The sequence below is a fragment of the Diplotaxodon limnothrissa genome, linkage group LG3 (genome assembly GCF_057381915.1).
Source record: "Diplotaxodon limnothrissa isolate DT_005_m linkage group LG3, D_limnothrissa_male_GT1.1, whole genome shotgun sequence".
Taxonomy (NCBI): domain Eukaryota; kingdom Metazoa; phylum Chordata; class Actinopteri; order Cichliformes; family Cichlidae; genus Diplotaxodon; species Diplotaxodon limnothrissa.
In genome coordinates, this window is record NC_140598.1 from 19,200,700 (window position 1) to 19,225,485 (window position 24,786).

General features: G+C 42.3%; 1 protein-coding gene across 1 annotated transcript in view; it reads left to right on the top strand.

Annotated features, from left to right (window-relative positions):
• The first annotated feature begins 122 nt into the window (after window positions 1-122).
• LOC146634790 (ribonuclease inhibitor-like) overlaps window positions 123-24,786 on the top strand; it is a 37,096-nt gene continuing 12,432 nt past the window's right edge. The window contains exons 1-6 of the mRNA XM_085342354.1: window positions 123-241; window positions 5,383-5,556; window positions 15,108-15,281; window positions 20,412-20,588; window positions 22,967-23,143; window positions 23,915-24,091. Of these exons, the coding sequence (XP_085198480.1) occupies window positions 123-241; window positions 5,383-5,556; window positions 15,108-15,281; window positions 20,412-20,588; window positions 22,967-23,143; window positions 23,915-24,091 (998 nt within the window). The remainder of the gene's footprint in view (window positions 242-5,382; window positions 5,557-15,107; window positions 15,282-20,411; window positions 20,589-22,966; window positions 23,144-23,914; window positions 24,092-24,786) is intronic.

Sequence of the window (24,786 nt, forward strand, 5' to 3'; positions counted from 1 at the left end):
ACCTGGTTTTTAGGTTACATGACAGGTCAGAGGTCAGCGACTTTAATTCAGTTACTTCTGTTAATGTGAACTCACTGAGTGTTTGTGGTTTACCTCTCAGACTGACTGAAGTCCGCAAGAAGATGATGATGGAGGACGAGGTGAACAGAGCAGAGTCTGCAGGAGCCAGCTGTCCATCTATGAGGAGTGACAGGTCCAAACCTCAACCTCCAGACTTCAGTGCTGAACCTGGACAAACTAGGTCAGAGACCTGTCATGAGCTTCTTTAGATGTTTGTGTTTTCCTGGATAAATATGACCTGAAACATCCTTAGATTTTTACAAAGATTCATTAAAAAGAAAACAATGAAACAACAAAGGTAAAAATATTAGACTCAGTAGTTTGCTGTTTGAGGACAGTGATGCTCATATCTCTGGGGAAAGTGTGTACTGAGTGGGTTCATGTTTGTCTTTAAAGAACAGAGCTGCTCTGTCTCTGATTCTCTTTGTGTCTGATCTGTTAAACAGTCTGAGAGGTCACACAGGGACCCAGCAGCTAAAGCCTGGATCATACTGGCTGCTGTTAATGACACCTCCATCAGGACAACACTGTACTGATGCTCAGATTTAATCACAGGGAACAAAACCATATTTTACCTTCAGATGTAAAACTTTCAAATATTCATTAAATATGCAAAGTGTTTCCAAACAATCAGAGAGGGCAGATGTGAAGCACTCTGTGAATTTTGATAAAATTACACATCTGTTATTCATCTGTACTACACTAATCCACCAAGGGTTAGGGTTTCTATTTGTTTTGCATATTTCTCATAATTGTATGTTATAGATCATCAAACAAATTTTAATATTAGAGAAAGAGATGCTGATTAAATACAAAAAGAGGTTTGTAAGTGATGATTTCCTTTTTTTAAGGTGGGGAAAAAGCTAACCAAACCTACCCTGCGCCTTTACATAATTGGCTCTGTCACACATGGCAACAAGAACTACATTTGCAATAAATTTCAATGAGTCTTTCACATCAGCGTGAGGACTTTTGCCCCTATATGAAAAGTTAATTGCCCTGAACCGCAGTTTTGGAAAGCTTGAGTCAGTATTACTAGCAACACACAAACAAAAACAACATGTAACAAATGATCAAAAAGAAATTAGGATGGGGCAAATTCTGTTTCACAGCACTTCTGATGTTTTAGTCGTGACTTGGTTTGAAACTAATCTTGAGTCCAGTGCCTCTTTTATTTGTTATGGCTGCCATAATTGTATCCAATTCAAAGGTAAAGCTTGGACTTCATATCTTATGATACACTCAATCTTAGTGCATTATTTCAGTTACAACCTCTTTTCTCAGTTTGTGTAAACAGACTAAGTTTCCGAGTTAAACTGTACCAGCGTCATCATCACTGCTACTGTTGTGATCAGAGTTTTTGTTTAAGATAAGATAAAACTCTATTAATCCCTCGGGTGGGTTCATCTGGGAAATTCGGTTTCCAAAAGGACAGCACCGACAGAAGTTACAGTTACAGAATATTATATACACACACACACACACACACACACACACACACACACACACACACACACACACACACACACACACACATATATATAAATACAGAGACAAATATAAATAAAATATACGAAGGGGATAAATAGAATAAATAGGAATAAAAATAAAAAATACAAGTGAATTGCACATTTCAAGTATGGAGTCTATTGCACCGTTGAAGAGGCACTACAGCTTAGTTGTTCCCCCCTCCTTTGTCCTCCTGTCTCCCCTCCCTCTCCCCTCCAGAGAGGAGTTAAACAGTCTGATGGCGTGTGGGACAAAGGAGTTTTTAAGTCTGTTGGTTCTTGTCTTGGGGAGAAGCAACCTGTCACTGAACAGACTCCTCTGGTTGTTAATGGCCGTGTGCAGAGGATGCCCAGCATTGTTCATAATGTCCAGCAGTTTCTTTAGTGTCCTTTTCTCTGCCACTGTCACCGGAGTGTCCAGCTTCATGCCGACCACAGAGCCAGCCTTCCTGATCAGTTTCTCCAGCCTGGATGAGTCCTTCTCTGCTGTGCTGCTCCCCCAGCACACCACAGCATAGAAAAGTACTCCAGCAACCACTGACTGGTAAAACATCCTCAGGAGCTTCCTGCAGATGTTAAAAGACCTCAGCCTCCTGAGGAAGTACAGTCGGCTTTGGGCTTTTTTATACAGGTGCTCTGTGTTGCATGACCAGTCCAGTTTATTGTCCACCCACAGCCCGAGGTACTTGTACTTGTTGACCACCTCCACCTCCTCCCCCTCTATCTGAACCGGCAGTGGACCTTCTCTGGACCTCCCGAAGTCCACAACCAGTTCCTTAGTCTTTGAGGTGTTGAGTTGCAGGTGGTTTGTGTGACTCCATGCGACAAAGTTCCTCACCAGACTTCTGTACTCCTCTTCCTGATCATCCCAGATACACCCCATGATGGCCGTGTCATCTGCAAACTTCTGAATGTGGCATAATTCAGAGTTGTAGCAGAAGTCAGAGGTGTACAGGGTGAAGAGAAGAGGGGACAGCACAGTTCCCTGTGGTGCTCCTGTGCTGCTGACCACAGTGTCAGACGTGATGTCCTTCAGCCTGACGTACTGTGGCCTGTCGGTGAGGTAGTCGGGGGGTCCACCTCCATCCTGTTCAGTTTTTCCTGAAGCATACAGGGCCGGATGGTATTAAAGGCACTGGAAAAGTCAAGAAACAGGATCCTGACCGTGCCTTTTCCCCCATCCAGGTGTGAGTGGGCTCTATGCAGGAGGTACAGGATGGCATCCTCCACTCCGACACCCGCCTTGTATGCAAACTGTAGTGGGTCCTGGGCATGTTGTACCTGTGGTCGGAGGAGGTTGAGGAAGAGCCGCTCTAGAGTATTCATAACATGTGACGTCAGTGCCACCGGTCGGAAGTCATTCAGCTCATTGGGCCGGTTCTTTTTGGGGACCGGGACGATGCAGGATGTCTTCCATAGGGCGGGCACTCTCCCCAGTCGCAGACTGAGATTGAAGACTCGTTGTAGCGGCTCCCCAAGTTCAGCAGCACACGCCTTTAGCATCCTAGGACACACCTTGTCTGGGCCTGCTGCCTTTCTGGGGCGAAGCTTCCTCAGTTGTCTCCTGACCTGATCCACTGTGACACTGGGAGATGTTTGGGAGGAAGGGGGAGAAGAAGATGTCTTGCTGCTGAGAGAGGGATTGGAGGAGGGGGGTGTCATAGTGTCAGGAAGGGGTTTACAACTGGGGGACTTTTTATTCACACACTGCTCCAAAATACATTTGTACTGAAGGTCTGTTTTTAGTCACAGTTAAGCCCCTGTGTTAAATGTCCAGTAGGCTGCCTTTTTCTATTTTAACAACTGGGACAAAAGATGTCATAAACTGCAGCAGAGCAGTATAAGTCATGTTTTACTTGAAACAACACATTTTAACTGGGACTGTGTTTCATAAGATCACTGTTTGAAAGACTGTTCCACACTAAACAGATAAAGATTTATATTAAAACTAATTCCTCACTCGCCTTTGCAGACCTTCTCCCTCCACGTCTTCTCAAGCTCTTCTCTGAGCCCTTGCTACTTCTGCAGCTTCTCGTGCTCCTTCTTTCTGCCACAGCAAAGAAGATGGTACTCTCAACAACAGACTGATAAAACAAAGAGCAGTCTGCTGCATACATTGATGAATCTGAGCCTTCATAGAAAGTAAAGTGGGCTCAGACCTTTTTTGAAGGTATTGTCTCTGTTGGCAGACCACTCCAGCTTGTGATTCAGTTGAACTCCCAGGTATTTGTAGGATGTGACTATTTCAAAGTCAGTCCCACAAATGCGGACAGAGGAGGGTCGGGATCTGTTTCTGCTGAAGTCCACCACCAGCTCCTTTCTTTGGCCACATTCTGCTGCAGGTGTTTCTCCTCACACCACGAAGCGACCAATCAGTCTACTGTACTCCTCTTCTCGTCCCATTTCCATGGTTTCAATAATGGCCATGTCATCAGAGAATTTCTGGAGGAGACAAATTTCTGTGATGTACTTGAAGTTGGCCATATAGATGGTGAAGAGGAAAGTGCACAGCGCAGTTCTATGGAGTGATCCTATGTTGTTGTTCAGGCTCTCTGACCACAGCTCTGCAGTCTCAGAAACTGTGGTCATCCCGCCAGGCAGTCGCTGATCCACTGGACCAGTGGAACCTCCGCCTGCATGTCCTCCAACTTCTCCCTCAGCAGCCTGGGCTGGATCATATTAAAGGGGCTAAGTGTTAGTCACAACCGATTGTCTTCTTTTAACCATAAGAATGACTACTATTCTAAAAGCAAGCGCACAAAGAACCAATGAGAGTGAAGAACAGGATAAAGAGCTGCTGTGGCTCAGTCCCATATCTTTGATTAGAAAGGAACAACACAAGCAATATACTGCTGCTCAAGCAGATTCAAGCAGTGCACTCACATTAGAGCAGCTGATGAGAGAATCTGTGTATATGATAAAATGGCTCATCACTCGCTCCTGCACTGATGGATCTCCAGATGTTCATTTGGCTGAAGTCGGTGAAGAAACTGTGGTCTACGTATTTCACACGGTATAGCCTCAGACTGGAATGAGCTCCCCGAATCACTGCAGCACCTTCAGCTGGTACTCAGTCTGATGTCTCTGTTCCTCAGTCTTGGAGCCCCTACCGGTCTTTCTACACCACCATGGTCTTCTTGCTCACCTTTTCTTTGTCCTCATTGTTCATCGGGCGTGTTGTGTTGTTCCAATGATACAGCGCTGATGTTCCTGCCATAAATGCACAAGAAGTACAGTGTTGGTCTTTCTTTGGCTGGAAACCATCCCTTACTGATCCAGAACAGTTTGATCACTCCTAGTAGGACAGGAAACACACTGATAAAAGCCTCAAAGTGTCTTTGTAAACAGACATGATTCAAATAAGCCAGTATGAGTTTGGTTCCTGCAGTTTGTGCATCATAAACAGTGCTGAAGCAGAGGCAGTGTGTGCCTGCAGGTTAATGTACACTGCTGTTATAAGAGCTGTGGAAATTCAGGAAAAAAAGATGTAACAATACTGGTGACAGTCCCAGGACAGTCACAGAGTTACAGCGTCACTGATGAACATAAAGACAGAAAGGTTATCCAAAGATTTGCTGAACAGAAGATGATCATCAGTGACGCTGTCTTTAAAATACTCTTGTTAGAAAAGTAAAACTTTAATGGTTTTTCTCTTGTTGCGTTTGTTTGAAGCTGCTTCCTGTTGGCTTCAGCTGTTTGAAGTTACCGTTTTCTAAACTTCTACATTCTGAAACTTCTTCAGCTCTGAATAGCACTGAATGATTTCAAGCACACACTTTGTCTAATAAACCTACATCTTTTATTCTTTATACAGGTTGAGGATCTGTGGTTTGTCAGAGATGAACTGTGATTATCTGGCAGCAGTGCTGAAGTCCAACCTCTCCCATCTGAGAGAGCTGGACCTGAGCGTGAACAACCTGCAGGATTCAGAAGTGAAGCAGCTGTGTGGTTTTCTGGAGAGTCCAGGATGTGGACTTGAAATTCTGAGGTCAGTCTCTATGTTTTAGTTGTGCTGAGATGTATATGATGTGAAAGTTGTGCTGATACTAAACTGCAGACATCAGACTGATGTTATACTAGCAGGAGTATATACTGGAGGATTTTCATGGTAAAGTCTGTTTTCTTCCTCTCTGATTTAGTGCATTGACTGTAGCAGAACAATGTTCACATTTAAACAGTGATACTCAATGTATGGCCCGTGGCCCACACATGGCTTGCTGACCTTTCCTAATTCAGAGCGAGGGGACCCTGGTTAACTGTGTAGCGTTCTTATTCACAGGTCTAAGTATGAGACACAAAAATGAATAATCCACAGCCGACTCTCTTTAGCAGGTCAAAGTTCACAGCAGAAAGCATCTGTGAAATACTGTAATTCCTGGAGCAGGAATTATTGCACATTTACAAACTGACACTGCTGCACGGCATGATGGGTAATGCTACCCGGTCGGGTAGTCAGATGCTTTCTTGTAAGCTGGAGGCTGAGACATTTCCTAATGACATCACACTGCGTTTTGGTGAATATGAAGTTTACTTGTGAATGATTTCCACCTTTGACTGCAACAGTGTGAAATCAGTGATCCAGCAACAGTTAAAAAAAACAAGCATTTATTTTCAAAGCTTTTTATTAGAAACACTTTTAAACTTCTATTTTTTAATATCCCAGGAAGCACAAGTAAGCCTGCAGTCTGAAAGTGCAGTGCTCTGTGACGAGAATAAGGCATTAATAACAATAATCAGCTCGTATTAGATAATAAGCTATTTTCCAGGAAGTACCTTCCTGTTGCAGATGAGCTGATCAGAGTCAGGTCAATCAGCTCTGAGCATGCTCAGTCTGAGTCACGGAGTCCGACACTATGATTCACAATGGCAACGGGTAAATAAATAGCAAAAGCTCTGTGTGAATCCAGAGGAGCAGGAATATGAAGACGTGTCAGTGCTGAGAGTGATATAAAAACAGGAGGAAGAAGAGTTTGAATCAGTGTGGGTCACTTGGTCATCATCATAGACTCAATAAAGTTTATACAAAATCCATCATTTATTATAATGTCTATGCTTATCATTGAGCAGCTTGAACTTTGATCAGATGAATCGATCAGTGTGATTGATTCCAATCAAACAATGACTTATCACTGATCAGTGTGTAACACAGTCAATGTTTGCAGTGCAGGAAACTTCCAATCTGATATCAACACACTATCCAAAGAGTCTCAGAGTTAAAAAGATGGAGGTCATAGATTTTATTCTGATCTTATGGTAAATCTGTGATGTCATTGCCGTCCCCATCCTGATATATTGATGACTGATTGGCCGTAAAAGCTTTATGTTTAGCAAACCAATGTTTAACTGGGATTTCTGCTTTTGTAACAAGGTAAATTTGTGCAGATGTACACTCTCCACCGAGCTTTGACTTTATGAATGAGGAAATGACTCAGAGTGTCAGTCAGCTGTAGATCAGTGTACAAGCTTAACCATGAAAGAAAGAACAGCTAACAGATGTGTGCTCCTCAAATCTGCATGAATCATGATCATGTGTTTGAGTGAATCTGTGACTGAACTGTAATAATGTTAAAAAGTAAAAATGAGGAGGACATGAATGAAAACAAAGTGTGATGAATGAGAAGAAGGTGGTGACACTCAGCTGTCATACTGCTAATGTTTCTCAGGACCTGCTGTACATGTTGCATTAACAGTAAACAAACTGGAAATCTTTGTGGAGCTGAGCCCAAGGATTTCTGTTGTTCACCAATAATCTGATGCAGTTTGATTACAACCATGTTTAAATATGTGTTGATGTAGCTTGCCATCACCGGTCTGTGAATGTATGTGTGAATGGGTGGATGACTGAATGTAGTGTAAAGCGCTATACAAATACAGGCCATTTACCATTTATACAGGGAGTGCAGAATTATTAGGCAAGTTGTATTTTTGAGGAATAATTTTATTATTGAACAGCAACCATGTTCTCAATGAACCCAAAAAACTCATTAATATCAAAGCTGAATGTTTTTGGAAGTAGTTTTTAGTTTGTTTTTAGTTTTAGCTATTTTAGGGGGATATCTGTGTGTGCAGGTGACTATTACTGTGCATAATTATTAGGCAACTTAACAAAAAACAAATATATACCCATTTCAATTATTTATTTTTACCAGTGAAACCAATATAACATCTCCACATTCACAAATATACATTTCTGACATTCAAAAACAAAACAAAAACAAATCAGCGACCAATATAGCCACCTTTCTTTGCAAGGACACTCAAAAGCCTGCCATCCATGGATTCTGTCAGTGTTTTGATCTGTTCACCATCAACATTGCGTGCAGCAGCAACCACAGCCTCCCAGACACTGTTCAGAGAGGTGTACTGTTTTCCCTCCTTGTAAATCTCACATTTGATGATGGACCACAGGTTCTCAATGGGGTTCAGATCAGGTGAACAAGGAGGCCATGTCATTAGTTTTTCTTCTTTTATACCCTTTCTTGCCAGCCACGCTGTGGAGTACTTGGACGCATGTGATGGAGCATTGTCCTGCATGAAAATCACGTTTTTCTTGAAGGATGCAGACTTCTTCCTTCTTCCTCTCTGCCCTTTACCAATCCAGCCACGGGCCCATCCATCTGGCCCATCAAGACTCACTCTCATTTCATCAGTCCAATGAAACCTTAGAAAAATCAGTCTTGAGATATTTCTTGGCCCAGTCTTGACGTTTCAGCTTGTGTGTCTTGTTCAGTGGTGGTCGTCTTTCAGCCTTTCTTACCTTGGCCATGTCTCTGAGTATTGCACAACTTGTGCTGTTGGGCACTCCAGTGATGTTGCAGCTCTGAAATATGGCCAAACTGGTGGCAAGTGGCATCTTGGCAGCTGCACGCTTGACTTTTCTCAGTTCATGGGTAGTTATTTTGCGCCTTGGTTTTTCCACACGCTTCTTGCGACCCTGTTGACTATTTTGAATGAAACGCTTGATTGTTCGATGATCACGCTTCAGAAGCTTTGCAATTTTGCTGCATCCCTCTGCAAGATATCTCACTATTTTTGACTTTTCTGAGCCTGTCAAGTCCTTCTTTTGACCCGTTTTGCCAAAGGAAAGGACGTTGCCTAATAATTTTGCACACCTGATATAGGGTGTTGATGTCATTAGACCACACCCCTTCTCATTACAGAGATGCACATTACCTAATATGCTTAATTGGTAGTAGGCTTTCGAGCCTATACAGCTTGGAGTAAGACAACATGCATGAAGAGGATGATGTGGACAAAATACTCATTTGCCTAATAATTCTGCACTCCCTGTATGTCGAAGTGATTCAAGTCAATTCAATTTTATTTATATAGCGGCAAATCACAACAAAAGTCGCCTCAAGACACTTTATATTGTACAGCAGATCGCACAATAATAGATACAGAGAAAAACCCAACAATCATATGACCCCCTGTGAGCAAGCACTTTGGTGACAGTGGGAAGGAAAAACTCCCTTTTAACAGGAAGAAACCTCCGGCAGAATCAGGCTCAGGGAGGGGCGGGGCCACCTCCTGTGACTGGTTCGGGTGAGAGAAGGAAAACAGGATAAAGACATGCTGTGGAAGAGAGAAAGAGATTAATAACAGATATGATTCGATGCAGAGAGGTGTATTAACACATACGGAGTGAGAAAGGTGACTGGGAAGGAAAAACTCAATGCATCATAGGAATCCCCGGCAGCCTACGTCTGTTGCAGCATAACTAAGGGAGGATTCAGGGTCACCTGGTCCAGCCCTAACTATATGCTTTAGCAAAAGGGAAAGTTTTAAGCCTAATCTTGAAAGTAGAGATAGTATCTGTCTCCTGAATCCAAACTGGAAGCTGGTTCCACAGAAGAGGGGCCTGAAAACTGAAGGCTCTGCCTCCCATTCTACTTTTAAATACTCTAAGAACAACAGGTAGGCCTGCAGAGCGAGAGCGAAGTGCTCTAATAGGGTGATATGGTACTACAAGGTCATTAAGATAAGATGGGGCCTGATTATTTAAGACCTTGTATGTGAGGAGCAGTATTTTGAATTCAATTCTGGATTTAACAGGAAGCCAATGAAGGGAAGCCAAAAGAGGAGAAATCTGCTCTCTCTTTCTAGTCCCTGTCAGCACTCTTGCTGCAGCATTTTGGATTAGCTGAAGGATTTTCAGGGAGTTTTTAGGACTTCCTGATAATAATGAATTACAGTCGTCCAGCCTGGAAGTAATAAATGCATGAACTAGTTTTTTCAGCGTCACTCTGAGACAGGATATTTCTAATTTTAGAGATGTTGCGCAAATAAAAGAAAGCATTCTTACATATCTGTTTAATATGTGCGTTAAAGGACATATCCTGGTAAAAAATGACTCCAAGGTTCCTCACAGTGTTACTGGAGGCCAAGGTAATGCCATCCACAGTAAGAATCTGGTTAGATACCATATTTCTAAGATTTTCAGGGCCGAGTACAATAACCTCAGTTTTATCTGAACTAAGAAGCAGAAAGTTAGCGGCCATCCAGGTCTTTATGTCTTTAAGACATTCCTGCAGTTTAACTAATTGGTGTGTGTTATGTGGCTTCATGGACAGATAGAGCTGGGTGTCATCTGCATAGCAGTGAAAATGTATGCTATGTCTTCTAATGATGCTGCCTAAGGGAAGCATGTATAATGTAAACAGAATTGGTTCTAACACTGAACCCTGTGGAACTCCATAATTAACCTCAGTGTGTGAAGAGGACTCTCCATTTACATGTACACATTGGAGTCTATTAGATAGATACAGTGGGGCAAAAAAGTATTTAGTCAGCCACCGATTGTGCAAGTTCCCCCACCTAAAAGGATGACAGAGGTCAGTAATTTGCACCAGAGGTACACTTCAATTGTGAGAGACAGAATGTGAAAAAAAAATCCATGAATTCACATGGTAGGATTTGTAAAGAATTTATTCGTAAATCAGGGTGGAAAATAAGTATTTGGTCAATAACAAAAATACATCTCAATACTTTGTAACATAACCTTTGTTGGCAATAACAGAGGTCAAACGTTTACTATAGGTCTTTACCAGGTTTGCACACACAGTAGCTGGTATTTTGGCCCATTCCTCCATGCAGATCTCCTCGAGAGCAGTGATGTTTTGGGGCTGTCGCTGAGCAACACGGACTTTCAACTCCTGCCACAGATTTTCTATGGGGTTGAGGTCTGGAGACTGGCTAGGCCACTCCAGGACTTTCAAATGCTTCTTACGGAGCCACTCCTTTGTTGCCCGGGCGGTGTGTTTTGAATCATTGTCATGTTGGAAGACCCAGCCTCGTTTCAATTTTCAAAGTTCTCACTGATGGAAGGAGGTTTCGGCTCAAAATCTCACGATACATGGCCCCATTCATTCTGTCCTTAACACGGATCAGTCGTCCTGTCCCCTTGGCAGAAAAACAGCCCCATAGCATGATTTTTCCACCCCCATGCTTCAAAGTAGGTATGTTGTGCTTGGGATGCAACTCAGTATTCTTCGTCCTCCAAACACGACGAGTTGAGTTTATACCAAAAAGTTCTACTTTGGTTTCATCTGACCACATGACATTCTCCCAATCCTCTGCTGTATCATCCATGTGCTCTCTGGCAAACTTCAGACGGGCCTGGACATGCACTGGCTTCAGCAGCGGAACACGTCTGGCACTGCGGGATTTGATTCCCTGTCGTTGTAGTGTGTTACTGATGGTGACCTTTGTTACTTTGGTCCCAGCTCTCTGCAGGTCATTCACCAGGTCCCCCCGTGTGGTTCTGGGATCTTTGCTCACCGTTCTCATGATCATTTTGACCCCACGGGATGAGATCTTGCGTGGAGCCCCAGATGGTGGGAGATTATCAGTGGTCTTGTATGTCTTCCATTTTCTGATGATTGCTCCCACAGTTGATTTTTTTCACACCAAGCTGCTTGCCTATTGTAGATTCACTCTTCCCAGTCTGGTGCAGGTCTACAATACTTTTCCTGGTGTCCTTCGAAAGCTCTTTGGTCTTGGCCATGGCGGAGTTTGGAGTCTGACTGTTTGAGGCTGTGGACAGGTGTCTTTTATACAGATGATGAGTTCAAACAGGTGCCATTCATACAGGTAACGAGTGGGGGACAGAAAAGCGTCTTACAGAAGACGTTACAGGTCTGTGAGAGCCAGAGATTTTCCATGTTTGAGGTGACCAAATACTTATTTTCCACCCTAATTTACGAATAAATTCTTTACAAATCCTACCATGTGAATTCATGGATTTTTTTTTTTCACATTCTGTCTCTCACAGTTGAAGTGTACCTCTGGTGCAAATTACTGACTTCTGTCATCATTTTAAGTGGGGGAACATGCACAATTGGTGGCTGACTAAATACTTTTTTGCCCCACTGTATGATACAAACCACTGCAGTGCAGTACCTGTAATACCTACAGCATGTTCTAATTGCTCTAATAGGATATTATGGTCGAACAGTATCGAACGCTGCACTGAGGTCTAGCAGGACAAGCACAGAGATGAGTCCACTGTCAGAGGCCATAAGACGATCATTTGTAACCTTCACTAAAGCTGTTTCTGTGCTGTGATGAGCTCTGAAACCTGACTGAAACTCTTCAAATAAGCCATTCCTCTGCAGATGATCTGTTAGCTGTTTGACAACTACTCTTTCAAGGATGTTTGATATGAAAGGAAGGTTGGAGATTGGCCTATAATTAGCTAAGACTGCTGGGTCTAGAGATGGCTTTTTGAGTAAAGGTTTAACTACAGCCAGCTTGAAGGCCTGTGGTACATAGCCGATTATTAGAGATAGGTTGATCATATTTAAGATTAAAGCATTAATTAATGGCAGGACTTCTTTGAGCAGTTTTGTAGGAATGGGGTCTAAAACACACATTGATGGTTTGGAAGAAGTAATTATTGAAGTTAACTCAGAAAGATCAATTGGAGAAAAAGAGTCTAACTTAACATCAATGGTACTAAAAGTAGCTTTAGATAATATTACATCTGTGGGATGATTATTGGTAATTTTTTCTCTAATGATAAAAATTTTAGTTGTGAAGAAGTTCATGAAGTCATTACTAGTTAACGTTAAAGGGATGGTTGGCTCAACAGAGCTCTGACTTTTTGTCAGCCTGGCTACAGTGCTGAAGAGAAACCTGGGGTTGTTCTAATTTTCTTCAATCAGTGATGAATAGTAAGATGTTCTGGCTTTGTGGAGGGCTTTCTTATAAAGCAGCAAACTATTTCTCCAGGCTAAATGATGATCCTCTAAATATGTGACACGCCATTTCCTCTCCAGCTTACGAGTCATCTGCTTTAGGGTACGTGTTTGAGAATTATACCACGGAGTCAGGTACTTCTGATTTGAGGCCTCTGCTACCACTTTCCACATAAATGAAGACAGAAAACTACACAGCAGTGGCGTTTGTAGGGTTACTGAAGTTGGACTACTTGGTATAAAATGTTGTGCTACGTGATTGCTAGCGACACAGCTATGTTAGCATAACATTAGCACAGTGAAGCTGGAGGATGAACGGCAACTTTTTTTTCCACTCGAGAAAAGTTAACGCGAGGGATTCTGGTGGTTAGGGACAAATGCAATCGTATAGCAGGATTCTATACACGGTGCAAACTTCAGTGAGGAGAACAACTGTGATTATTCATCCACAATACGAGGTTAGTTATTAATATACTGCAACAACATGGGAATAAAACAGCTGCCAAAGAATTCAACATTAATGAATCAATGTTACAGAAGTGGAGGAAGTGCAGTTTTTGGCTTTCCCCATATTTCAAAAGTGCTTCATCTCTTTGCTATGACTGTCGCCCGGGATAATTTGCAGATGATAATGGTTGTAGCCGCTGCGATGCTTTCGACCAAAACAGGCACAGCTTGATGACATCAACATGCGCTAACGCTATAGAGCAGTATATTCAAAATCTCTATCGTTGGCCAAATTTATATAGTTTCTATCGTATATCGTTTATATAGCCCACCCCTAGTGAGGAGGTAAAATTATTGACAAGATAATTGACCTCTGCTGGGGTAGCGTTCAGATAGCTGCTCTGCTCTAGGTACAGGTCATTGAAGATGATAACAGTGGGTGGATTATATTCTTAAACTTAGTTACAGCACTTTCAGAAAGACATCTACTGGGATAAAGTCTACTCTCCACTGCTGTGTAATCAATTATTGTAAATATAAATGTTATCAGGAAATGATCAGACAGGAGAGGGTTTTCAGGAAACACTGTTAAATGTTCAGTTTCTATGCCATATGTTAAAACAAGATCTAGAGTGTGATGAAAGTGGTGGGTGGGTTCTTTTACATTTTGAGAGAAGCCAATTGAGTCTAATAACAGATTAGATGCCATGTTGAGGCTGTCATTCTTAGCATCTGCATGGATGTTAAAATCACCCACAATAATTATTTTATCTGAGCTGAGAACTAAATCAGATAAAAAGTCTGAGAAATCAGAGAGAAACTCTGTGTAAGGCCCAGGTGGATGATAGATGATAACAAGTAAGGCTGGTTTCTGAGTTTCACAGCTGGGGTGGACAATGTTAAGCATCAGGCTTTGAAATGAATTAAAAGTCTGTCTTGGTCTTTCATTAATTAATAGGCTGGTGTGAAAAATTGCTGCCACACCGCCCCCTCGGCCTGTGCTTCGAGATTTCTGGTAGTTAGAATGACTCGGGGGTGTTGATTCATTTAAACTAACATAATCATCGTCTTAATGCATTCTCAATCATCCAGGAAAATAAATCTCCAAAAGTTGATTCTGTTCATCTGGACGTAGCGTTTTCTGGGGGAATCGTTTCGTCACTCCTCCAAGTGACTTCTTCAGTCTGGAGTGGTTTCAAGTGACTGAAGAAGTCACTTGGATGAGTGACGAAACGATTCCCCAGAAAACGCTACGTCCAGATTAGCAGAATTAACTTTTGGAGTAACATAATCATCCTGCTGCAACCAGGTTTCTGTAAGGCAGAGTAAATCAATTTGTTGATCAATTATTAGTGATTGGATCATATTCTGACTTTAGGCTATAATCATTAGAAAATGTTGCACTTCTACAAGTTCCAAACATCCCAGAGGAACCCTGGGACATGCTAAGCAATAATATGATGGAGTTTCTTTGTAACAACTTGGTTTTGTGATTTAATCCAACAGGTTCCAAAATCCTTCTGGAAATTTCCTCACTGGTGTTGATGCTCTTGTACCATTTCTCTGTCATCCTCGCTCCTTCTTTGCACTCAGTCTTTTGTGCATCATAAACACTCACATGTGGAAAACCAAATTTTTATTGAACAGAAGATGATCAATAGCGACGCTGTCTTTAAAATACTTTTTCTAGAAATGCATAACTTTAATTTGAACATTTATTTCTGTTATTGTGGGTTTTTTAAGCTGCTTTCTGTTTGCTTTAGCTAATTGGAGATTCCATTTTTGAAACTTCTACACTCTGAACTTTCTTCAGCTCTGAATATATTATGAAACACTGAATGATTTCAAGCACACACTTTCTCTAATAAACTTGCATATTTCATTCTTTATAAAGTTTGTGGACCTGTGGTTTGTCAGAGATGAGCTGTGATTATCTGGCAGCAGCAATGAAGTCCAACCCCTCCCATCTGAGACAGCTGGATCTGAGCTACAACAACCTGCAGAATTCAGGAGTGAAACAGCTGTGTGGTTTTCTGGAGAGTCCAGGATGTGGACTTGAAATTCTGAGGTCAGTCACCATGTTTTAGTTGTGCTGAGATGAATATGATGACGAAGTTGTGCTGACACTAAACTGCAGACATAAGGCTGATATTATACGGATCCACACTGAGGATCTTCATAGTATAGTCTGTTTTCTTCTTCTCGGGTTTAATGTTTTAACTGTAATAATTTTCACCTTTGAAACAGTGATACTGAATGTATGGCTGGCGGCTCATACTTGGCCCTCCACAGGGTGCTGAGTGGCCTGCCGACCTTTCCTAATTCAAAGAGAGGGGACCCTGATTAATCCACAGCTGTCATTCCTAACCAATGGCGGTGCGGACACAAGCAGCAGCTGCTCTTTGTCCTGGCAAAAGAGTGTTCCTATCTTTGTTTTCCTGTTTTTCTTGTTCTTTTTTGTTTAAAATCAACAGAAGAAATTGCACAAACTTTTCATACGTGAAAGAGCTGTTAGGTCTAAAGTCACAGACCTCGCTGTCTCAAAGACCAATTCTTGTAAACAGAGCAAAACCACAGTGCTTTTATCTTTTACTTGTCACAAGGAAATCCCGGCCAGGATCTCTGAGAGAGTCATTCACTCCTCACCTAAGCTCACCCAACTCCAAACCTCAATCCCCTTACGGCTCCTTTTATTTGAGTGAAAACGGTTATACATTCAAGGCAAGCATATGTGAGCAACTTCAGCGTCTGTGTGTGTGTTTTTCCTGACACCATATATGGCATGACCTTTCACAAGATCTCCAGTCGCTCCATATAGGGCAACCTTTTAACAAATCAACATGTGCACTAAGCATGTAAAAAGAAGAGGTGAGCAGTCTTGCACCTTCGAAGAACAAAACCTTGTGGTTTCTAAATGTGCAATGGAAAACTATAGCAACGAGGCTGCTTGCATCTCATATATGTACAGAAGCTACGACCTAATAAGGAAAAAACATTTTATCAACAGAAATGCAAGCAATGGTCATGTGACTTTGCACAAATACCAATCTTAAAATAATCAACTCTAACAAGAGCTACGAGTTATAGTAAGGAACATGGGGTGACCGTGGCTCACGGGGTTGGGAAGCGTATCTGTAACCGGAAGGTCGCCGGTTCGATCCCCGGGCTCTCTGTCCTGGTCGTTGTGTCCTTGGCAGTTTACCCTACTGCCTACTGGGCCGATGGCGCGATATGGCAGCCTCGTTTCTGTCAGTCTGCCCCAGGGCAGCTGTGGCTACAACTGTAGCTTGCCTCCACCAGTGTGTGAATGCGAGAGTGAATGAATAGTGGCATTGTAAAGCGCTTTGGGTGCCTTTAAAAGCGCTATATAAATCCAATCCATTATTATTATTAAAATAATCAACTCTAACAAGAGCTACAAGTTACAGTAAGGAACTACAGACTGCTTTGGAGGCACCATCAGTGACTAGGGATGGGTACCGGTATCCGGTGCCATCATGGCACCGGTTCTGACATAAACGGTAGTAACCAGACCGAAAAGCAGCGCACATTTCGGTGCTTTATTTCGGTGCTTTCTTTCCTGTGATGTCATATACTTTGGATTCCAGCCAATCATTTTACCTTTGCAAGCGTAGTAGGCGGGCCCAGGTATGTACATTCTTTTAGAGCAGAGCTACAGATTAAGAACGCTCAAGGCGAAGCGGTCAAAAGTCTGGCTGTACTTCAGAGCAAAAGATCCAAACTCAGCAGCCTGCAACAAGTGCTTTAAGGTGATACTGTGCAAAGGAGGTAACACCTCGAATCTGATGAAACACCTGGTGACGCATATCGGTTTTTTTTAAAGCCAAGAAATGCACCGTATTTGATAGCTTGCTGCGAGACCTCACACCGGCACATCTACTGCAGGTGTGGTGCCTGTTATCGGTCCCAGAGTTAGCAACATCCCCCAAAAACCCAAAGAGTAGAGTCCTGGCCCCTAGCCCTGCCAGTGTAGCAGAAATGATGACAGATGATGATGGCAGCAACAGCTGTTCTTCTCTGCGTGAGTAGCTTAATGTTGTTCGTGTGTAATTTATGCTGAGTAGGCTAACCACGTTATTACATTAATGCATGTAAGGTGAACTAGCAAACACTGTCGTAGTTACATGCAGCTGTCTTCTTGTTTGATGGCAGATACTCCCTTCACCCTGGCCAAAAAAGCTAAAATGACCAAAGAAAAAGTGGGAAACAGCTAAATATGAGAGGTTTTTGGATAAAGTTTCTGTTTTTTTCATTGATTAAGCACTGCTTCCAGCCAAGAGTGATACCATATATGCCCCATAGCTGCAGAAAAGGCTAACATTGTTTTCTTTTTACAAAAAAACAGCTAAACATGAGAGGTTTTTGGACAAAGTTTGTGTTCTCCATTCTTTAAGCACCAGTTCGAGCACCGTTTAAGTACCGGCACCATTTCAGAAGTACCGGTTTGGTACTGGTATTGGATAAAACCTAAACGATACCCATCCCTATCAGTGACCCCCTCTACTAGATCTCGTCCACAGTAGAAACGTCTCAGTTGGTACAAGAGGAAACAGAAGAGGGGTAATGACGAATGCATGTGGAGTCAGCTAGCAGCTAATTCACAGAAACCTGCTATTCACACCATCGTACTGTCCTCCGAGCGCTCCCTGGACAACAAGCTGGATCATGTAGACTAACAGTGGCTTGCAAAATTATTCGGCCCCCTTGACCAGCTAATATGCTTTAGAGCAAACAGATCTCTCGCCAAAAGAGGTAAGACTAGCAGAGGAGGACTCTGTGTTTACATCCACAATGCTTGGTGTAGTGATGCTGTTGTGGCCTGAAAACACTGTTCACCTCTGCTGGAGCTTATGATCATCAAGTACAGACCATTTTACCTCCAGAGGGAATTTTCAGCCATGCTGTTTGTTGCTGTCTACATCCCTCCCTGCTCCAATATCAACAACAGAAGTGAGGCACTAAATGAATTGTATCAGCATGTCAGTGAGCAGCAGACAGCCCACACAGATGCTTTTCTCATCCTAGCGGGTGTTTTCAATCATGCAGACCCAAAGACTGTGTTTCCCAAACTGCATGAACACATTAAGTTTCCTACATGAGGAAACAACATGTTTTCACCACCCAGAGAGGAGATTACAAAGCACCCTGCCCCCAACCTTGTTGCCTCTGATCACATCACTGTTATGCTAATACCAGGCCCATGGTCAAAGTCACCACACCAGTTTGTAAGCAGGTACGTGTATGCCCAGAATGGTCCTCAGAGGCACTGCAAGAGTGTTTTTGGCCACAGATGGGCAGATCTTTAAACAGGCCATCGCACATGACAACAACTTAGACCTTAGGAATATACAGAAACTGTCATTGCCTACATTTCAAAATGCACGGATGGTGTCTCAGAGAACAGGGCTATCACTGTCAGGGCCAATCAGAAACCATGGCTCACAGGTGAGGTCTACAGGCTTCTGAGGGTGAGAAATGTGGCCTTCAGAGCCAGGGATGAGGTGACTACAAGCCTGCACCGCAGACCGCCGTCAGTTCCACCTCTTTACCAAATGAGCTGAAGTAATTCTTTGCTCGCTTTGAGGCACAGAATTACACCCCCACACAGAAGACTTCCACACACCCCCAATGAACAGGTGGTGACACTATCCTCAGATAGTGCGTAGGTAGGATCACACATGAAGCTTCAGGTGCTATCAACATCCCTGTATGAGCGCTGAGGGACTGATCTGTGAAACTCAGATGTATTCACTGACATATTTAATGCATCACTGAGCCAGGCTGTCGTTCCCACATGTCTCAAAGCCTCCACCATCATTCCCGTACCAAAGAAGTCGTCTCCCTCCTGCTTCAACGACTACTGGTTGCACTCACCTCAATCATTATGAAGTGCTTTGAATGGGTAGTCATGCATCAAATCAAGACATCTCTTCCCCCCAACCTTGATCCATTTCAGTTCCCATACCAGTCAAACCGCTTGTCTGATGATGCAATTTCAACTGCCCTTCACTCAGCCCTCACACATATGGACACTAGAGACTTATACTTTAGAATGCTGTTCATAGACTTCATTTCAGCATTTAACACAATCATTCCCCAGCAACTCATTCACAAACTGGATCTGCTGGGGATCAGTGTAATTGGTGGCTAGATTTCCTGACAGGAGGACAGCAGACAGTATGGGTCGGCAGCAACATCTCCAGCATAAGAACACAGAATACAGGGGCTCCCCAAGGATACCTATTGATTCCTCTTCTCTTCCCTCTGCTGACCCATGACTGCACACCATGACACAGTTCCAACCTCTTCATCAAGTTTGTAGATGACACAACTGTGGTAGGTCACATCAGCGACAACGATGAGACCGACTACAGGAGTGAAGTTAACCATCTGGCTGAGTTTTGCAGCAACAACAAGCTGTCCCTGAATGTGGAGAAGACTAAGGAAATCATCATAAACTTTGAAACATCAGGGGTTATCCTGCTGATCAAAGTCCAACACTGAGTTTGTAAAAGCATGTTTGTGAGTCATGTTGTTCGGTTTATGAGGAAAATGATTCGATAACTGCTTATACACAACATTTCATCATCTTTCCTCATAACCCTCTTTTGTCTGACCATTTGAATCACATTTGAATTTCCAATAAAAGACTCCACAGAGTTTGGTGAAAATAATGACAGTAGATGTTTGTGTGAAAGTGCTGGAAGCAAATTGGTGTGTGATGTTCTTTCAGTGTGCGCTTTGTAGACGCCCCCCTGAGCACTGGTCTCACAGCCAGCTGCACATAGAGACCAGGGTTGAAGATGACTTGTTGAAATGAAAATGAGCTCGTAGTTTGTCCGCTTTAATAATGTGACTGGAAATAAAGTGTTTTTGAACTTGTAATATGTCAGTTTCTTTTCAACTTCGCCTTTAAAAGTGAAGCCTGTGGTTACTTGAATGAGAAACATGACTTTTTCAAGTTTTTTTTTAATGTTTTTATGATAAATATACAATTTCAATTTGAAAAATCAAGTTTTTTCTTTTGTTGTGTTTATTTGAAGCTGCTTCCTGTTGACTTCTGCTGTTTGGAGTTTCCATTTTCTAAACTTCTACATTCTGAACAGATTATGAAACACTGAATGATTTCAAGCACGCACTTTGTCTAATAAACCTCCATCTTTCATTCTTTATACAGATTTGAGGACTGTGGTTTGTCAGAGATGAGCTGTGATTATCTGGCAGCAGCGCTTAAGTCCAACCTCTCCCATCTGAGAGTGCTGGACCTGAGTGACAACGACCAGCTGCAGGATTCAGGAGTGAAGCAGCTGTGTGGTTTTCTGGAGAGTCCAGGATGTGTACTTGAAACTCTGAAGTCAGTAACCATGTTTTAGTTGTGCTGAGATGAATATGATGTGAAAGTTGTGCTGACACTAAACTGCAGACATAAGGCTGATATTATACTGATCCACTCTAAGGATGTTCATGGTGAAGTTTGTTTTCTTCTCTGGTTTAGTCTATTGACTGTAGCAGAACAATCTTCACATTTCAAAAAGTGATATTCAACGTATGGCCCGTGGCCCACACGTGGCCCTCACAGGTCAAAGGTCACGGCTCATGGCAATCTGTGAAACAGAAACAGTGTGGAGTTGGTACCTGTTGATTCCTGAGCTTTGATAGTCAAAGGAGCTTGCAAAGAAAAGCGTCTGGACTTCTTTAAGTTACTTGAAGACGTTTCACCTCTCATCCGAGAAGCTTCTTCAGTTCTAAGGTCAAATGGTGGAGAGTCCCAGATATAAACCTAGTGGGAGTAACCCCCCACAGAGGGACAAAAGGACCCCTGATGATCCTCTAATCGCCTGAGCCAAGCTGTCGCAGTCATGCAGTCAGTAGACTACTCTGCTTGTGCTGTTGTTGGTAAAGATGAAGTGAAAGCGAGCATTAAAACAATGAAAAGTGTCCACTGCAGCCTCTGAGTTTCTCATGCTCTTTTATCCTCCATGTTTGTGCTGAATGCTGCTGTCACTCTCTTCCCTGTTCCCGCCCACTTTCCAACCAATCAGCATTGGCGCATGCACAGCATCGTCCACACTGAGCTTTGTTGTGACTGCTTGCACTCGTATGCAGAACATTCCCAGTACAATAACCAGCTGTGCATGAAGCTAACACCACCACGAGCAGCTGCTCAGTGGAATTGGAGGAGAAATGTCTCCAGCTTCTCACAGGCACTATACAGAATGTGGATCTCCACAAAGACTGTGGAGAGCTCGTCCCACACTCTAAATCCACACTTGTCTGCACAAAACTTCTCACATGTTCCACTCACAAGTGTTTTCTAAGTGAAGATCCCAGGTTCAGGTCCAGCTTGTTTATCAGAAGCTGCAGTAGATTAGTGATCCATCCTCACAAAGCAACAAAGACGCCAGATATGGAAACACAGCATCATACAACACAACGAAGAGATCCAAAGCATTTTCTCTGCATTTCTGTGGCTGATGCTGCTAGATCAAAGTTATTTGAAACCTTGTTGTTCTGAACTTTGGGACCAGAAGAGGAAACTGAAACTCCTTACAGAGAGTTCAATGGAAGCAGCCAAGTGCTATAAGTGTCTGCTGTACAGTGATGCTGGTTCAGTTGTGGCTCAGCACAGTTTCATAGTGTGACTCAATAAAAGCAGCAGGACAAAAAAGCATGATGCTTTCATCAGCGTGGCATTAAGAACGTTTCTTGTGACATGAAAGATACTGTAGCTATTTCACTCAGAGGTTTACAGTTTCAGCTTCACACTTCGGCTCTTTTGAGTAGCTTTAGTGTAGAGCCTCCACCAAAGTCCCACTGTCGGCCTCCTAAGCTGGTAATTTTTTCGGTTTTGGACCTGGATGTTTCTTGTTCAGTTTTTTTGATTTCACAGAATGAAACTTGACATTTTTTTCATGTTTTATGATAAATGTATGACTTTAATGTGAAAAATTCAGTTTTTTCTCTTGTTGTGTTTGTTTCAAGATGCTTCCTGTTGACCTCAGCTGTTTGGAGTTTCCATTTTCTAAACTTATACATTCTGAACCTTCTTCAGCTCTGAACAGATTATGAAACTCTGAATGATTTCAAGCTCACACTTTGTCTAATAAATACAATTACAATTTTACTTATATAGCACATTTAAAAAACCACAGGTATGCCAAAGTGCTTCACAGAACGAGTTAAGAGCAATAATAAATACAAAACACAAAATACAAATAAAATATACTAACAGGCGGGTGACATAACTAACCAATAATACACCAGGCATAGTAGGCACAACACGAAAGGCTGAAAGTTAAAACATTATAAATATTAATAAAGCGAAAAAGATAACTTACAGTACACTAAAAATGCGGGCTCTAGGAGGCGGAGAAAGCAAGGCTAAACAAATACGTTTTTAATCGAGATTTAAAAGCTTGAATTGAATCAAATCCCCGAATAGCTAGAGGGAGGTTATTCCAGAGGTAGGGTGCGACAGTGGCGAATGCGCGGTCACCTCTGGTCTTGAGCCGAGATCTAGGTCGCACCAGGAGCATTTGGCTTGCTGATCTAAGCGCTCTCCCATGGGTATAAAAGCTGAGGAGATCTGCAAGATAGCTGGGCGCGGTGTTATTTATGATTTTAAAAGTGAGCAATAAGATTTTAAAATCAATATGAAATTTAATAGGGAGCCAGTGCATAATAATAATAATAATAATAATAATAAACTTCCATTTTTCATTCTTTATACAGATTGGACAGCTGTGGTTTGTCAGAGATGAGCTGTGATTATCTGGCAGCAGCGCTCAAGTCCAACCCCTCCCATCTAAGAGAGCTCGACCTGAGTGACAACGACAAGGTGCAGGATTCAGGAGTGAATCAGCTTTGTGGTTTTCTGGAGAGACCAGCATGTGGACTTGAAACTCTGAGGTCAGTCACCATGTTTTAGTTGTGCTGAGATGAATATGATGTAAAAATTGTGCTGACACTAAATATAGACATAAGGCTGATATTATACTGATCCACACTGAGGATCTTCATGGTAAAGTCTGTTGTAGAAGAATGTTCACATTTCAAACAGTGATACTCAACCTATGGTCTGCGCACACATGCAGACATGACAGATCACGTCTTAGTTACCTGGCTCTGCCGAATAGAGTCAACAGTGACATTAAGGTGATAGGTGATGATGATAGCCTTTATTTGTCAGTTGCAGTTGCCCACAACCGAGATGACAGACCTTTCCAACTGTACATGCAATACACAAACATCACATTGGGGAGACATCTTCTCCAAGATGTTATCAATATTGCAGAGCCATAAAGACATGCTACGCTTAACCCTTTAAGACCTACCATAGAACCAAGTCCCCCTAAGCTTATCTTCATATTTTTATATGCTGCAGTGCCATTTTTGGGAGCATTTCAAGTTGCTATACATGAATTCAACTGTTATAGCCCAAATTTTAATGCATTATGTATGTATTAAGTCCATAGTAACGACATTAATTGCAAAAAAGTTCAATAAATTAAAAAAAAAATATTTGAAAATCAATTTTTTTTTTGTTTGTTTTTTTTTTAAACATATATTGCTAGTTAAATTTAATTTAAGACAAAACTGTAAATACAAAAAAGTTGCACAAGTTATTAGAAAAAGCACACACTTTGGGTAATAAACTTACATTTTTCATTCTTTATACAGATTGAGGAGCTGTGGTTTGTCAGAGATCAGCTGCGATTATCTGGCAGCAGCGCTCAAGTCCAACCCCTCCCATCTGAGAGAGCTGGACCTGTGTGACAATGACAAGCTGCAGGATTCAGGAGTGAAGCAACTGTGTGGTTTTCTGGAGAGTCCTGGATGTGGACTTGAAACTCTGAGGTCAGTCAGCATGTTTTAGTTGTGCTGAGATGAATATAATGTGAAAGTTGTGCTGACAATAGACTGCAACCAAGTTCATAACAACTGAAGCGTGGCTCCATTCCTATACATATTCCATATCTTATAGTGAGGATTTTCCAGAAGAGCAAACATTGAACATGCCTCCAAACATGTAATGAGTCAGACTGAAATCATTTCTACAGAGAACAGTGTGAGTTCTCAGCAGGTCACGTCAATAAGAAGGACAAACAGTGCAGCAGGAATGACTAAACCCACTAACAGTCTGATATCCCCTGTTCCTGTTGGTCTACAGCATCATTATTAATATTGCTCCACCACCATGACTGCAGCTGACCAATGAGCTTCTGTGATTTCAAGTGATGCTCTGTGACTCAGACTGGAGAAATGCTAAACGATTTCTACAAAGTGTGCGTGCTCAGTATGAGATGAGTTTGGTAGCTCTGTGTGTGCACAGATGAACTCCACAGGACATCTCCTGAATGAAGAAACTGTGCTAGTTTGTCCAACAGCAGGAAATATTCAGAGAATATCTGTGAAGCAGAAGCTAAACATAATAATAGGAATACTTCAGCTTTTGGTGTAGCTTTAGTGTAGAGCCTTCACCACAGTCCCACTGACGGCCTCCTGAATTGGTAATATTTTTGGACTCTGATATTTCTTTTTCCATTTCACAC